This window comes from Oryza sativa, chromosome 1 (genome assembly GCF_034140825.1).
Source record: "Oryza sativa Japonica Group chromosome 1, ASM3414082v1".
In the NCBI taxonomy this organism is placed as follows: Eukaryota; Viridiplantae; Streptophyta; class Magnoliopsida; order Poales; family Poaceae; genus Oryza; species Oryza sativa.
The window spans coordinates 33,072,038-33,087,628 of record NC_089035.1 but is presented as its reverse complement, the minus strand read 5'-3'; the positions used below and the strand labels follow the sequence as shown (position 1 = coordinate 33,087,628).

Below are 15,591 nucleotides of genomic sequence, written 5' to 3'. Positions count from 1 at the left end.
TCTCCTAGGTTGAGTATTTTTGAGACGGAGGGAGTAAGTCTCTTAAGGTTCACACTTTCATTGAAGGGTCAAGATGCTAGTGCTAGGCCAGTGATATGACGAATTTCATAAATTTTGATAAATTTCATTTGAAATTCAATTAAAAAAACTCAAGTGGTTTTGGAGAGCTCCAGATTTCGGGAGACAAATTTCCAACAAATCCCGAGGCCTCCTTCTAGGACGTTGAGACATAAGCATGCATGGAGGCCAAGCATATAGTATGCTCTGTAAAACACATTTGCTCTTGTACTGTACTCCTTGTACTCACTCTAGCTAGTCACAAATATTTAATATTCAGAACAATATTTGATTAAGTTTTTAAAAATTCTAATCATAAATTTTAAACTAGAATAAATTTATAAAAACTAATAATAGGTTTATGCTATTAGAATAGTATTTTTCAAGACAATTTTTTATGACAAATTTTGCTATAGGACACTTCAAATTGTGTAATTTGTTGGTAGATATCTTACCCGAGAAAGAATTGAAGATGAAATATGATATATGCTCTAGTGATGTATTTATGGTAGTGGCAGATTTAGAGTTCCATAAATTCTAAATTTTTACTCCAACACCATGTTTGAAGCAAGTGACCCTAGGGGGATATATTATTGTCTATTTGAAGAACTTCTCTCTCCAATCGAGTCAGAAGTGTCATTTTCAGCAAATCACTAATTTTCTAGGATGTCTTTTAGCCATGACACGTTTTTACAATATCTATCAGTAAATTATACATATTTCTGATGTCTTGTAGCAAAATTTGTCGATTTTCTTATACCCTATTTTTAAAAGCTGTAATTGAGAAATTGTAGATGGCTAGAATTTAAAATTAAAATATTCAATATTTATAACCAGATGGAGTACCTAGTAACTCCGTATTTCGTTTGCGCGTAGTAACACGAATTGTCGTTGATTCTAGTTGAAAGGAACACAATCACACCGCAGGCACACGGGTGTTTGCCTGCGAATTAATTATATATCGTTGGGCCGTTCATGGATTTTTCGTGTCCCACAATGAAGCTGGCAGATATTTGCACTCCAAAGATGCACTAGCAATTAATTAAGGAAACACAAGAAGCCTCACGCCTGCGGAGCTACATAAGCCCTTTAGTTTAGATTTATAAGCCAATTTATAAGTCGAAAAGTCTAAACCTAAACAAACAAGCAGCTTTTCCGTTTGGCTTGTTTGAAGCCACAAGCCACTTTAACACTATTAAGCCAAAAGCTAGGTTGGAGAAGCTTTTTTGGCTTATGTGAGGTAGATGTATGACTCAACCACTAAACTTAGGACATTAAATCCATTGTCTTATAAATCATATAAGCCAATAAGTTAACTTAAAAGTCTAGGCCAATAAACCTAAGCCTAAATAAAGAGGGCCATAATAAAATCTCCGTTTGCCATGGCATGAACTGTGTACATATTAAATCATGTAGGTGATTGGTAGCAGTATAGATCAGTCTGAGAGACTTGAGCATATATGGACGATGTACGCGTTAATTAACATTAGTACGTTCACAAATACGAGTACACCTGGCACACGGCACAGTGGTACATCATTCAAGTCATTTCTATACTCCCTCTGGTTCTATAATAAGATGTTTTGGAAGATCAAACTTTTATAAATTTGACCATCAATAACTTTAAAAATATTTAGTTTAAAGAAACTAGAACAACGTATAGATTGTCTTTCAAAGCAATATAATAAAAGTAAACATGTATTTATTTATTGTGTATATTATAATAGGAAAATAAGGTCAAAAATATATTTTGTAAACCGTGTTATTGTCTAAAACTTCAATTAAAATGAAACCTGAGGAGTATATATCACGTCATTAATAAGAAATCTCGAACCATCTAGGCAAGTTTTGACCAACTGCCATTGGACACCATCGCCTGAATGTAAGATCGCTATCACATTTAGGAATCCGACCCGCAAGCTCGCATCCGGCGAGCTCATCGTGCATAATTAATCACGTCGATTTGTCGTGAAAGCTAGTAGCATTAACACATTCCGTTGGCAGTTGGCGGCTGTACGGTCACGACTCATGACACAGTTCTCCTAGTCAACCCTCTGTCACCAGTCCATCGGTTCGATCGGTGATGAAACTACGGTTTTGCTTTAATAAGATAATAAAATTTATTTCTCGCCGAGAAAAATATTTCCATCCTTATTTCAATGAAGTTCTAGAGCCTATTCAGATTTGTGACATTGAACCATATCATTTAAAAAAAACACAAACACGTGGATGATGAAGTTTGTTACCAAACATTAATAACGCCTAAAGAATTTTGATAACAATATATTTAGCTTATCCTATTAAACTTTAGCAATATAGTCAACTTGCTAATTTTAACATCGGCAAATTCTAAAAAATATTTATATTTTAGCAGTAATCGGAATATGCCCATAGTCTATCATTATAGAGCATATAATTCGAACAACTAAATATTACATATTCACAATTTGATGCATAAAAGAAATCAATTGGGCCGGTGTTTAGTTACAAATATTTTTTTCAACCTTCCAACTTTTCAATCACATCAAAACTTTCCTACACACACAAACTTTCAACTTTTCTGTCACATCGTTCTAATTTCAACCAAACTTTCAATTTTGGTGTGAACTAAACACAGACTGGATCACGCAATGTATATTGTATATCTCTACTCTACAACAACAAAGAGCTCTATTTCCGGCGGAGACAAGATGCCGCTTCCTCACGGGAGCCCTGTTTTTTTTTCCCCTGGTTGAATCGTCGGCCCTGGTCACGGACGGATGACGCGCGCCCAGTCCCCACATGAATACCCTGCACTACCACCAACACAACGCTCGTCTCATTTCTGGCCTATATATCGGAACAGGTTTCTCGGTCTAGCTAGGCGGTGGACGCGCGCATTGCCCATGCAAAACCAGCTCACTACACTACACTTTCTCTAGCTAGCGCGACGCAGTTAAGCCGCGGCCCACACGAGATGGACGCGGGTGCAGGCGCAGCCACCGCCCTTCGGAAGCGGCAACTCACCGTCCGCACGACGAGCAGCAACGGCGGCAATGGGTTCCGGGTCGGCGACGGCGGCGGCGGCGGCAGCAAGGGGGCTGCGGCGGCGACGCCGCCGGAGCCCGTCAGCCCCTCCGCGCGGCTCGTGGAGGACTTCTTCATCGTCGTGGTGATCGGCATCGCCACGCCGGTGAACGACCCCGTCGCCCGCGCCGGCATCGCCGCCCAGCTCGCGCGCTACCCACGCTTCCGCAGCATCCAGGTCGGTCCGTACACCTGCCGTACCGCGGGCGGCGCGCCCAGGAGCTCGCCACTGGTGCTTGGGCTGATCTGACGAACGGTACGTACGTGTGTGTGCGTGTGCAGGTGACGGATGAGGACGGCGGCAACCCGCGGTGGGTGCGGACGACGGTGAACCTGGACGACCACATCATCTACCCGGAGTTGGACATGGACGCGGTGGCGGCCGACCCGGACAAGGCGGTGGAGGACTACGTGGCGTCGCTGTCCACCAAGCCCATGGACGAGTCGCGGCCGCTGTGGGAGTTCCACGTGCTGGACTTCCCGACGTCGGAGGCGGCGGCCACCACGGCGATCCGCGTGCACCACTCCCTCGGGGACGGCATGTCGCTGCTCACGCTCCTCATGGCGTGCACGCGCAGCGCCGCCGACCCGGCGAGGCTGCCCGCCATGCCGCCGCTGCCGACGCGCGCCGGCGCGATCTACGCGCGGCCCAGGCCGCCGGCGTCGGCGGGCGCGCTGGCGTTCGCCGCGTGGCTCTGGTCGTTCGTCGCGCTGGCGTGGCACACCGTGGTGGACGTCGCGAGCTTCTTCGCCACGACCATGTTCCTCAAGGATCCGCACACGCTGTTCAAGCGGGTGAAGCACGGGGAGTTCCAGCGGAAGCGCATCGTGCACCGGGGGCTTAGCCTTGATGACGTCAAGCTCGTCAAGAACGCCATGAACTGCGTAAGCGATGTTTTCTTTAGTTCTTAGAGAGCCTGTTTGTTTGAGTATATAGCGGCATATAAATTGCAGAAAACTTTAAAATTAAAATTTTAGAATTGATTTACGGAATTTCGTTTTTTGTCACTTTCTAGCCTTGATCTAAGATTAGAAGTACTCCACTATATTGACTAGTATGATATTATCTTTGACCAGTATCTTTTTAAATAAAATTACGATGTTTTTATGAACTTAAATAGTATAGTTATATTTAGCATGCAAAATGCTTTGATAATACAAATTTTTTTACATATACTCTTTTAGAAGTCATGTAGTCAAAGTATCCTGCTAACAAGTGAAAAAAGAAAAAAGAGAGTATAAAATTTTTAAGACTAATGGTTTTTCGTTAGTTTGGTCTAGTGTTGCTGTCTTATAAACTGTCGGTCTGTAGAAGTAATAATATCTTCCACATAGGACCTACTCTCTCCGTCTCTATAATAGATTTTTTTAGATTCGTATTCCTAGATTATGCCATATCGATTATCAGATTTTTTATTTTAAAATGGATAAAATATTAGTATACATAATCATTAAACACGAATTTTTTTCTGTCTATCATTTTCCCTCCATTTCTATACTTCACCTGCTTGCAAATTGAATGTAGCAAAGGACAGAACCCTCAGCAAAAGTTCTGGGGAGATTTATTTCCTCTCTTTATGTTTGCCTGCACTCTCGCAGACGGTCAATGATGTGCTGGTTGGGATCACGTACTCTGCACTGTCGCGCTATTACTACCGGAAGTCAGGTGACCAATTGCGTCCAATAAAATCATGCTCCAGCAGCTGCTGCCTGGCTGATACAGTAGCTCTTAAATTGCGGCCTGGCTGATACAGTAGTTCTTTACTCCCACGCTGCTTGTTCTCCTTTGCAGGTGACATGGACACTGACGAGGATATACGTTTGAGATCGATCCTCCTTGTCAATTTGAGGCCAACCACAAGCCTGCATGTAATAATTATACTTGGATTCAAGATTGGCAATTTAAGCTCACAGGACCGAACATTGTTGTTGCTATACTTGTAGTGGTAGCAATTTTGGACTGGTAAAATCTATTGTGATTTCTTTCCCATTTCAATGGCCAGGCATACGTAGATATGATCAATTCTGGCAGAGAGGATGAAGTGAAATGGGGAAATGCACTTGGTTTCATAATCCTCCCGTTCTTCATAGGCGTGCACAAAGATCCACTAGACTACGTTCGGAAAGCAAAGAAGGTTGTTGATAGGAAGAAGAGCTCATTAGAAGTGGTATTCACTCATTTAGCTGCAGAAGTGATCCTCAAACTTTTTGGGCTCAAGGTAAATTTGTCCTTTATTGTACTATCGCCTCATCAGCAACTTGATCCTTATATTATTATCTTGGCAGGCAATGCGATAATCACTTTGTTTCTATTGACAAGCACTGGTTTAGTTCACAAAACAATAGATTTCAGGATACTCCAAGTATAACTGAATACCTGATTTAGTATTTGCTGTCTAACCATGCTAATTTAGTTATCAAGAAAATACAATCGTAGGTGTACAAGATTGTGATATTCACTAGAAATTGTGTACAGTCCCAGTTGTTGGCAGTGGTTAACTTCCTTGTTTCCTAGAAAGAGCATTACAGCGCCAAATTTTGAGCCATGCGCCAAAAAACATCCCCTGTGGATTTCTTTGTTCCCAATATCATTGCAACTTGTGAATCAAACAGGCAGCAGCTGCTATCTTCCATCGTATGATCTCTCATACTACCATATCATTCTCCAACATGATCGGCCCAGTTGAACAGGTGGAGTTTTGTGGGCATCCAGTTGTCTTCATTGCCCCTAGCGGCTATGGACCTCCAGAAGTAAGTTCCCTGAAATGCATATTTGCCATAGAATTAAATAATTGCATTAACTTGTTAGTATGTCAGATCCTCAAATCTATGACAGGGAAGGGTTTTTTTTGCCACTAAGCAATGATGATACCTTGTTTTTGCTATGAGTATCTCACTTTTGTCGCTAGGGCTAAAAAACAAATGAATGACGAACGTGAGATGATCCTTGGCTTAGTGGCAAAAACAGTATGAAAAAAAAAATCTGCTAATGAAAAAAAAAACCAAAAATTTCCCATGAAATATGGCCTGGTAGCTGTCTAGCAGATATCACTAAGTCATCGCGAAAATAAGGTAATCTGACTGAAACTAATTGCTTTGATCTGTTGAAAAAAGAAGTAATTAAGCCCTTGTATGACACTTTTATAACAAGGATAACAAGTGCATAGTGATGAATAATCCTTCAGCGTTGTAGATGGTGAAAGTATTTTTTTTCCCTTTGTCATGGAATCTCGGTACAGATGCGATTAGCAAGACGTAGTTTACATCTAAATGTTTGGTTTGCTTGTGCAGGCCTTAACCGTGAATTTTCAAAGTTACGTTAACACCATGATGGTAAATCTTGCCGTGGACGAGGCACAATTTCCAGATTGTCATGAGCTTTTGGATGATTTTTCCGAATCCCTCAGGCAGATAAAGGATGCAGCTTTGAGCCTAGGAAAGCATCACACGAAGGCTTAAGGCACTATTTAATCATTGCACACAGGCATGTATTCGTAAGAATGATTGTACCATCCAAATATCAAATACTACTGGCAAGTGGTATCTATTTGTATGCACTGTAGCAACTAAACCTAAAGTCAAATGACTAGATAAAAACCATCAGATGCTTTATGATCAGAAGTTTCCAGAGAACAAGCTCTGGCTTTTGGTTAAATATTCTCTGAAAAATTAAGAATAAATGGTAGTCTGCTATGCTTTACTTTGCTTACCATGTGTAACGTGCAGCATAGTAAAGTAAATGCCCAGATATTACTCATCTTCTTCGAAGTCCATAAGAAAATCAGTCAAGTTCTCAGAATCTGCAATAGCTTCTTTTAGCGACAGTTGATCTTTCTTCGACTTTTCCTAGAAAAACGGAAAGAAATAAGCAGTCATCCGTGAGTTACTGAGTTGTGATCACTGACGAATGTATCCTTTACGACAGGGTACGTTACGTGCTTGGAGTGGGAGTTGATACAGTTACAAACTCTATGCATGCATTAGACACTTCCATGAATTTACACAAAATTAAACCATATGCACATAATTAGGCAAGATAGTGAATAGGACTGCTGGACTGGCAAGAATGCTACTCGCTCAGCATTTATTAATGCCAAAAGGCTGAACTTTTTCCATTAGAACAGAACTGATAATAATGAAAAGGTACCTTTGGATTTTCAGCCTGTCCGGTAGTTTTTAGAACACTCCAATTACGACTGACCTTCCCTTCAGCATCCTCAGCATCATCACCATCATCTTCATCATCCTATTGGTAAAGCAGTATAATACAAAGGAATGACAAGCTTTCAAGTAGGACAAGTATCGATAACTATCTCATCAATAAATCAACTATTTCCATGCACAGCAAGAGAGGCATTCAGCTTCCAATAAGCATGTATATGAACTGAAAGATCTGTTGTCATTGCCAGTAATAAGAAGAAATTCGCAAGGCTACATTGAGAATCGCAGATTGCATGCATTTCCATCAAGTAAACAGTACAGTATTATACCTCTAGTGACTCAGGCTGCGCAACAACTTTGTCAGCATCCTCCTCATCGTCATCACTATCTTCGTTGTACTATTTGAAAAGTAGAAAACATCACAGTGAAATGCGCGTAAGTTTGTATGGAGAAGCTTTTATATAATCTAGCATTACTTTGCAGTTATGAACCCAAAGAAACAGAATTTACATTTTTTTTATTTCTCCTGTACTGAGAGGTTTTGGTAAAAAATAGAAGCATTTAGGATGGATACTCACAGAATGCTCCCCAATATCAACAGCAGTAGCCATGGGATCTCTGACTTCAGGAAGATACTGTCAAGAAGGTAAGACAGGATAAGTAAAAGAGGTATTTGTGATGCCTATTCTCAACATTCAATTAATACCAAACCAGAGTTACAGTTAAACGTATACCGTAATGTCCTGATTGATGTCTTCCATCTCTTCATTTAAACGGGCATATAGCTCTTCCTTTGTTATCATTATACCATGCTTAAAAGGGGAAAGGCGATATATCATGTTAGAGCTTCATCAGTCCTATTAGCAGCTTAGCGCCAGTTGTCGCATGACTGGCATTGTTAGTACTGTGCTATACTATTGTACTGTTATAAATAACAACAGGTAACATATACTTATGCAGCCATGGCTTTCCAAATCAATAACCATACATCGTCATGAATCCAGTAAATTTTAGGCAGCACATTGTGAAATACTATAAGTTGTGTGGAAGCACTACGACATACCTCCATCAAGTAAGGTACAACTTCAGGTGTAGGCTCATGAAATTCTGGACCCCTGTAGTCCGCTACTTCGTCAGGATCATGAACGTAGTTAATGGTTGGGTAAACAGGATCACCACCCCAAACTGCATATTTTAATATGGAAAGATTATTCCCATGTAAACTGCACCAGGGTATACCTGAAATACTTGTTTGAATATACTAGTTGTAAACATTTCTAATAGACCATTTTAGGTGCATTTATACAGAAACAATGTAGATATCATAAAAATACAAACAGTCACAACAGTGCCACGTGAAACTGGAGAAAACATGTCATGTTGTGTTCAAACCCAGTGACTTCCGTTCCAGGATCATGCCAGTCTATAAGCAGGACAGGAAACAAAGTTTGGTTTGTCATATTTATTTCAAAAACAAACCATAGAAGTTAACAAGTAGTTTGGATGTTCCAAATATATTCTCAGGTAAATGCCAACACTACTTCTGTGCTAAGTTAAGATCATAATATGTGCTCAATTTCCAGGATTTATCATACAATATATTTTAACAGAATAAATACGATTAAAGAAAGAAGCTATTGTAGGATGGACCATGTATAAATTCAGCAAAAGCGGCTTGTAGATGTCAATAATATAAAATGATCAGGATTGAGAAAAGAAGATATACTCTGTTTGATCTGGTCTTCCCGCATCCTCATTGCCAAAGGATCTCGTTGTATGCGAACATCAGTGCCCATCATGATACGGAATTCCCCAGCAGTTTGGTGTTGAAACATTGTTATAAGTTGAGTATTCTCATCTTCGCCAGTCTCCTCAAAGTGTTTCTGTACAGCTTCTCGTGAAGTGTCTTTGTTTTTATACGCTTCAACCCATTCCGAATAGTATGCTATTGGCCCTATTTCTTCTAGTCTCCTTTGTTCTGCTTCTAACCTGTGTTTTCATTGTATATCCAATATAAGAATGGACGGAAGGCAAGATAGAACTATATACCTTAAGAATACTGTGAAAATATCATGTTGAAAGGACGTTGTGTCAATATTTTTTTCTGCTGTCATAACAAGTAACATTGAAGTACAAACCAGCAGGTAGGCAACTAGACATAATAACATCCATCAAATATTTGTTATAAATCAACGAGGGGATACCAAAGGTCAGTTAAAGAGTCTACATAAGCTTAAAGAGTATCATTGCACATATGGTGAAGATATTAAAATTAAAAGCACGGTTTTCACATATGGTGAAGACCCACGAAAAGCAAAATCACTAAATTTTGAGAAAATAATTTCTAGTATTCAGCCAACCTTTCCTCTTTGAATAAATGTCTTCTTGCCTTGGCAAGAGCAGCTTCTGTTCTGGTAGGGTGGTCCCCAAATATTTTGATCTGCCCAGTTTCTGCCATTGCTTTTGCAAAGACCTACAATAATGAAATGAGTGTTACAATTTAAATTATAACTGACAAGACACAGAGCTGTAAGTTAGAAGAAACACTAATCTGAATAATGAAAAAGGTTAAAAACATCAACCAACAATATAGATTAAATTGATAAGCCATGTATAGGAAATGCCACATCTGCAAGCTGTGCACGTGTATCTACCAGGTGGTGGATTTAGTATGGGGGAATAGGCGTTCAACTGAGCCACACAGCTTTTAGGATTCGTGGAATAGAGATGACCCCAGAAGATCCTTATAAATGTTACCAGTCTAGGCTAATGAAGAACCTAATTCTGTCTGAACCCAAGATATATGGTTAAGTATTTCATCTCATTTTGAACTCCCAGAATAAAAATACCAGCTCATCACTGTGTACACTACTCTGCTTGCATCTTTTATACACTAGAAGATGCATACGATGATCATGACGACATTGTGTGGCTTCTGGAAATATTAGCACTACAAACACTATACTTTGGTTGGATATTTTGGCACACACAAAACTACATGTACTCCCTCCGTCCCAAAAATATAAGAACCTAGTACCGAATGGGATGTGTCCAACCAAAGTATATAGTATCCTGCGTCCCATCCAATACTAGGTTCTTATATTTTGGGACAGAGGGAGTACTACCTTAGTGTTTGTGCCTTGTGCTATCAAAATAGGGTATACGAAGACTAGCATACAAACAATTGAAACCCTCAAAATTGTGGTGTGGACATGCAGCAGGAGGAGTGGAGAATAAGAACCATACTGTGTACATCATATTCGCTACTAGGTTATGTTAACAAGTGACAATAGGCAGAAAAACTTAAGTAAAAAAGACTTATAAGTCATTTATTAAGTTCAAACCAATCAAGAACTAACCGTGTCAACATCTGGACGCCTCCTCTGCCATCTTGACCACATTTCATTTTCCTCAGACTTCCTCCTCCAGTTCCACCACAGCTCTTCACTAGATTTTGGTTCCCCTACAGACATTGCCTTCTGCGGGTCAACGAACGGGTGTGGCCGTCCCATCATCTTGTCCATCTCATATTCACTCAAATTTTCTTCCTTGGGCATCTCATAAACGACGTACTCATCCAATGAATCCTTTGTCTCCTCCAGTGTCTCATCTGATGAGGCCTCAATGGCCACAACCGACTCTCCCTCATCTCCACTGGTCTCCGTGCCTCTCCCTGCCGTCGCTGATGCTACCTGCTCCTTGTACCCTTTCCTTCTACTCCCGGGCTTCTTACCAAACGACGGTGTCCCAGCTGATTCCCCGACCGGTGCAGGTGCACGGGCAGCGCGTACGCGGGATGCAGTGCCCTCCGGCCAGTACTCCTGCCCAGGTATGCTTGCCCGAGCACCCGACGCCGGCTCGAGCTGGCCCGACGTGGAGTCGAAGTAACTGGAGTACGGTGGCGCCTCGATCTTAGATGGATCAAAATGGAGCGAGTCGTCCTTGACGCTCCTGATCCTGCCTCTTCGCGTTCTGCTCGACACACCAGAAAACAGCACCCTTCTCCGGTGAGGCAATCCAGCAAACACCTTCTGCGCACGCACCAAACACAAATCAAAATAAAAAAATACTCAGCACCCATGACAACTGGGAGCACGGGAACGCGGTAAAATTTCAGCAATTTTCTCGGGCATTCCGATGGGGGAGGAGTTACCAAGGACTGGAGGGGGCGAGGAACAGTCTGGGCGGTGGCCTGCGGCGCCATGCCTGCGGAGTATTGGAGGGAGGTGAGTTCGCTTGAGCCGTGCGAATTGGCGGTTGGAAATGAGGGGCGAGAGGTCACCTGGGAGGAGCCAAGTGCGGGAGCACGACGCCATGGCTCCGCCTCCGATGCTGCGGTTGGAACCCGAGGTGGACGAGAGAGAGCTAGGGGAGGGAAGCGGATGGGTTGAGCTCCATGGACGCGCACCGAAGTTCAGGTAGCCGGTTTGGTCTTCGGAAGGGGACAGGATAACAAGGAGAGGTTTTCGAAGAGGAACACGGGGTTTATCCGGTGGACTTCAAATTCGAATTTTTTTTATTTATAATTTTTTTTATTAAAAGTTTTACAAAAATAATTTTCCATTTTGAAAATTGACGGAAATAGTCGCCTACAGCCCTCTGGGAGGGCGATTTTTAAAAATCGCCCTCCCAGAGGGCGGCGAAAATGACGTGGCAGACGGCCGTTCGCTCTCGGGCGACGGCCGTCAACGAAATTTGCAGGCGGCCCCCTTGCCGCCCTCCGCGAGGGCGATTTTCTACTGTGCGGGGGGCCGCCTGCAAATGGGCGGCGGGGGGGGCATGGAATTTTTTCAGGCGGCCCCCTTGCCGCCCTCCGCGAGGGCGATTTTCTACTGTGCGGGGGGCCGCCTGCAAATGGGCGGCGAGGGGGGGCATGGAATTTTGCAGGCGGCCCCCTTGCCGCCCTCCGCTAGGGCGATTTTGCACTGTGCGGGGGGGCCGCCTGCAAATGGGCGGCGAGGGGGCATGGAATTTTGCAGGCGGCCCCCTTGCCGCCCTGGGGGAGGGCGATTTTTGCCTCCCCCCTATAAAGCCCAGCCCCTCCCCTGTGAAATTTCATTATATTCACTAAAAATCCAAAAAAACGAAAGAGAGAGAGAGGGGAGGGCAGCAGAAGGGAAGCGGCGAAGCCCTGCTGGTTCGCTCACTTCATCACAGGTATGCTCCCATACATCTTTTGCATTTGTACTAATATATTACGTTTGAGTACATATGTTGCGTTTTAGTTTTAGTTCCATATATTTTAGCAGATCTGTAGCACACAGCACATATGTGTAGATCCAGAGCATAGAATATAATAGTATGAATTGAGACATAGACAGTAGTGTTAATTGTAAGATGTAGTTTAGTTTGATCTGGAGAATGTAACCTACTTTTAGAAATTTAGAGAACAATATTGTAGAGAATGTAACTTAGGGCGTAGTACAGAAATGCGAGGTTAACGCAGTTATTGTTTTCATCAGGCACAATGTCAAGTAAGGTCACATTTCAGATAGTTCACGGTGAAGGAAATATTAGATTTGGTCCAGATGGTGTTGATCTGTCAGATTTTGTAATGACATCTAAGGGCATCGATAGGCCTGCGGAGAGAACATTTGAGTCAATTTATAGTTGGTTGTTGAGAGGATTTAGAATAGACCAAGAAGTCTACACAATGTCAGTATCTGTTGTAGTGAGTCGTGCAATAGAAGGTTATTTTTGGGAACTAATGCCGATGGACAGCACTGCTGCTTGGAGACGGTATGTGGAAATGGCTTTTGAACGGTCATGGCCCCTCGTTATATTTGTGTCGGTACAAGAGAAAGATACAAATGTTTCAATGCAAACCGAAGATGTGGAGGGTCCTAGCAATGCAGGGGATGTTGTTGGACCATCGATGCAAAATGAGGAAAATCAACCAAGGGAGGAGCAGGCCATGGGCATGGCGGATGAGGGGGAGAGAGTCGGTATAATTGTTGATGAAATGGAGAGGGAAGATTCGGATAATGAGCAAGCGGAGGACGACGCATCATCCGATGAGGAAGGTGATGTAATGGCCACTGATTGGGCAAATGAGGACTTCTCTGGTCTTGTTATATCAGAGGGTGATCATGTACCCTGGGAGTATAAGGAGAACGAGGTAATTGAGGGTGCAAGGTATGCTCATAAGGATGAGATGAAGGAGGCGGTGAAGCATTGGGCAGTTTCATTGCAGAGAGAGTTTAGGGTGGTCAAGTCAACAAATTATGTGTATGAAGTGAGGTGCATGAAGGAAGAATGTCCGTGACGTGTCCATGCATATAAGGGTAAATGGAATGATTATTGGAAAGTTAGCATTGTGACCGAGCACAAGTGCTACTTACAAGGGGTGGAGAAGTATCACCGAAACATCACTTCAGCTTTTGTGGCAAGTGAGATGTACAGCAGTGTTGTTGGTAACATTGGCTTTGAACCAAAATCAATTATTAGGCACATCGAGAACAAATTCAAGTACACCATAAGCTATGCAAAGGCCTGGAGAGCCAAACAAAAGATCATTGAGATGAGGTATGGCACATTTGAAGCTTCTTATGATAATTTGCCTCGTTTGTTAGCCACCATTGCCCAGAGGAATAATAATACTTACTATGACCTACATACATTTACATCGGTTGAAGATCGAACAAAGAGTGTGCTGCAAAGAGCCTTTTTCTCATTGGGTGCTTGCATCAATGCTTTTGTGCATTGTCGACCTGTTCTATGCATAGATGGAACTTTTATGACAGGTAAATACCGAGGTCAGATATTGACAGCAATTGGGTGTGATGGGAACAACCAGGTTCTACCTATGGCTTTCGCATTTGTAGAGAGTGAGAACACTGAAAGCTGGTACTGGTTCCTAGAGAGAGTGCACATTGCAGTGGTGCGTATGAGGCCCAACGTTTGCCTTATACATGATCGTCAGTAGTGTTCTACCTCTTCAGTCCTTATGTGACCGTTTCTTTTGGCTTACAAACTTGTAAAGCAGTACTACTTTTGCTATTACTACTGCAGTACTACTTGTGTTTGTCTCGTCTACGTAGTTCTTTTCATTCGTATGGTGCTTGAACAACTTATGCTCACAACAACACACTTTCGGCGCTTCACGGTAGTGCCATATCCAGTAGCGCGCACAGTCCACAACAGCACACATGAAAAGCGGCAGCTCGAGTTATCACTATCAACTTTCGGCGCTGCCTGTTGACATAAAGTGAATCACGCCCACGCGTGATCGTCTTGTCACATCTAATGAATAATGTATCTCATTGAGTTCACATATATTGCAGTGAAAACGACGCTATATAATTGACAATCTGAAGGCAACCTCTTCATATCTTCTTTCCCACTACCACACCACACACGAAAATGGAAGCCTATTAATTGGTAATACGTAATCTAGAATTGAGATTATGTACAACATTATTCACTACAATTTTACATTTTGGCAGCAAACCAAATATGATCAAATGCAATTTTACCTTACCAAATATTTGGTAGTGCCAAAACTTGCTTATATTTTGGCATTAACAAAATATTTGTACGGTAACATTCCAAATATGCCCTAAAAAATAATAAAATTGTATTTTACCAGTCTTGGATATTTTAATCTTGTATAGTTTTCAATATAAAAAGATTTGATAACTATTGATATTTATATAAAAAAAATATAGAGCACAGTACAAAATCGCCCTCCCCCAGGGCGGCAAGGGGGCCGCCTGCAAAATTCCATGCCCCCTCGCCGCCTATTTGCAGGCGGCCCCCCGCACAGTGCAAAATCGCCCTAGCGGAGGGCGGCAAGGGGGCCGCCTGCAAAATTCCATGCCCCCCCTCGCCGCCCATTTGCAGGCGGCCCCCCGCACAGTAGAAAATCGCCCTCGCGGAGGGCGGCAAGGGGGCCGCCTGCAAATTTCGTTGACGGCCGTCGCCCGAGAGCGAACGGCCGTCTGCCACGTCATTTTCGCCGCCCTCTGGGAGGGCGATTTTTAAAAATCGCCCTCCCAGAGGGCGGTAGGCGACTATTTCCGTTAATTTTCAAAATGGAAAATTATTTTTGTAAAACTTTTAATAAAAAAAATTATAAATAAAAAAAATTCCTTCAAATTCAGGCTGCCGGTCTCCACGCTCCTCCAAAGGCCTCGTTTAGCATGGGCCAATTTATGGGCTTTACCTGTGATGGGCCGGGACAGGATTCGGCATATGCTAATCAAGCCCTCTAAGACCAGTCACAACCCAAGACACTAGACATAGTTTCCATACACTCCACATCATCAAGAAACTACACTACTCTCCCAATGCAAACACTACTATTTC

General features: G+C 42.5%; 2 protein-coding genes across 4 annotated transcripts; one reads left to right on the top strand and one right to left on the bottom strand.

Moving 5' to 3' along the window:
• The first annotated feature begins 2,918 nt into the window (after nucleotides 1-2,918).
• Nucleotides 2,919-6,835, top strand: LOC4325602 (wax ester synthase/diacylglycerol acyltransferase 11). Its single transcript, XM_015765847.2, has 7 exons — nucleotides 2,919-3,301; nucleotides 3,406-4,008; nucleotides 4,723-4,789; nucleotides 4,916-4,992; nucleotides 5,127-5,342; nucleotides 5,737-5,874; nucleotides 6,415-6,835. Exons 1-7 carry the CDS (start codon nucleotides 3,014-3,016, stop codon nucleotides 6,580-6,582), a joined length of 1,557 nt encoding a protein of 518 aa, XP_015621333.1. The 5' UTR covers nucleotides 2,919-3,013; the 3' UTR covers nucleotides 6,583-6,835.
• LOC4325601 (protein PLASTID TRANSCRIPTIONALLY ACTIVE 12, chloroplastic-like) lies at nucleotides 5,414-11,738 on the bottom strand. 3 transcript variants are annotated; one of them, XR_010735113.1, is made up of 13 exons: nucleotides 11,567-11,738; nucleotides 11,438-11,490; nucleotides 10,644-11,315; nucleotides 9,645-9,757; nucleotides 9,011-9,273; nucleotides 8,348-8,469; nucleotides 8,019-8,096; nucleotides 7,863-7,919; nucleotides 7,614-7,682; nucleotides 7,271-7,369; nucleotides 6,834-6,969; nucleotides 5,996-6,555; nucleotides 5,414-5,883 (listed from the first exon to the last, which is right to left on the bottom strand). XR_010735113.1 is itself a non-coding variant. In XM_015765845.2 (12 exons), the coding sequence occupies exons 1-11, from the start codon at nucleotides 11,598-11,600 to the stop codon at nucleotides 6,874-6,876; spliced, it is 1,656 nt and encodes a 551-aa protein (XP_015621331.1). In that variant the 5' UTR covers nucleotides 11,601-11,738; the 3' UTR covers nucleotides 5,414-5,883; nucleotides 6,834-6,873. The 3 variants fall into 3 exon arrangements, 1 of the variants encoding a protein (XP_015621331.1); XR_001542440.3 differs by having other exon boundaries at nucleotides 5,996-6,034; XM_015765845.2 differs by lacking the exon at nucleotides 5,996-6,555.
• Nucleotides 11,739-15,591: the final 3,853 nt, after the last annotated feature.

Coding starts and splice junctions, on each gene's coding strand:
- LOC4325601 (XM_015765845.2), bottom strand. CDS start 11,600: ATGGCGTCGTGCTCCCGCACTTGGCTCCTCCCAG. Junction 8,097..8,347: donor TTGTACCTTACTTGATGGAG/GTATGTCGTAGT, acceptor TCCCCTTTTAAG/CATGGTATAATGATAACAAA. Junction 7,920..8,018: donor ACATCAATCAGGACATTACG/GTATACGTTTAA, acceptor CCTTCTTGACAG/TATCTTCCTGAAGTCAGAGA.
- LOC4325602 (XM_015765847.2), top strand. CDS start 3,014: ATGGACGCGGGTGCAGGCGCAGCCACCGCCCTTCGGAAGCGGCAACTC. Junction 3,302..3,405: donor CACGCTTCCGCAGCATCCAG/GTCGGTCCGTAC, acceptor GTGCGTGTGCAG/GTGACGGATGAGGACGGCGG. Junction 4,993..5,126: donor GGCCAACCACAAGCCTGCAT/GTAATAATTATA, acceptor TTCAATGGCCAG/GCATACGTAGATATGATCAA.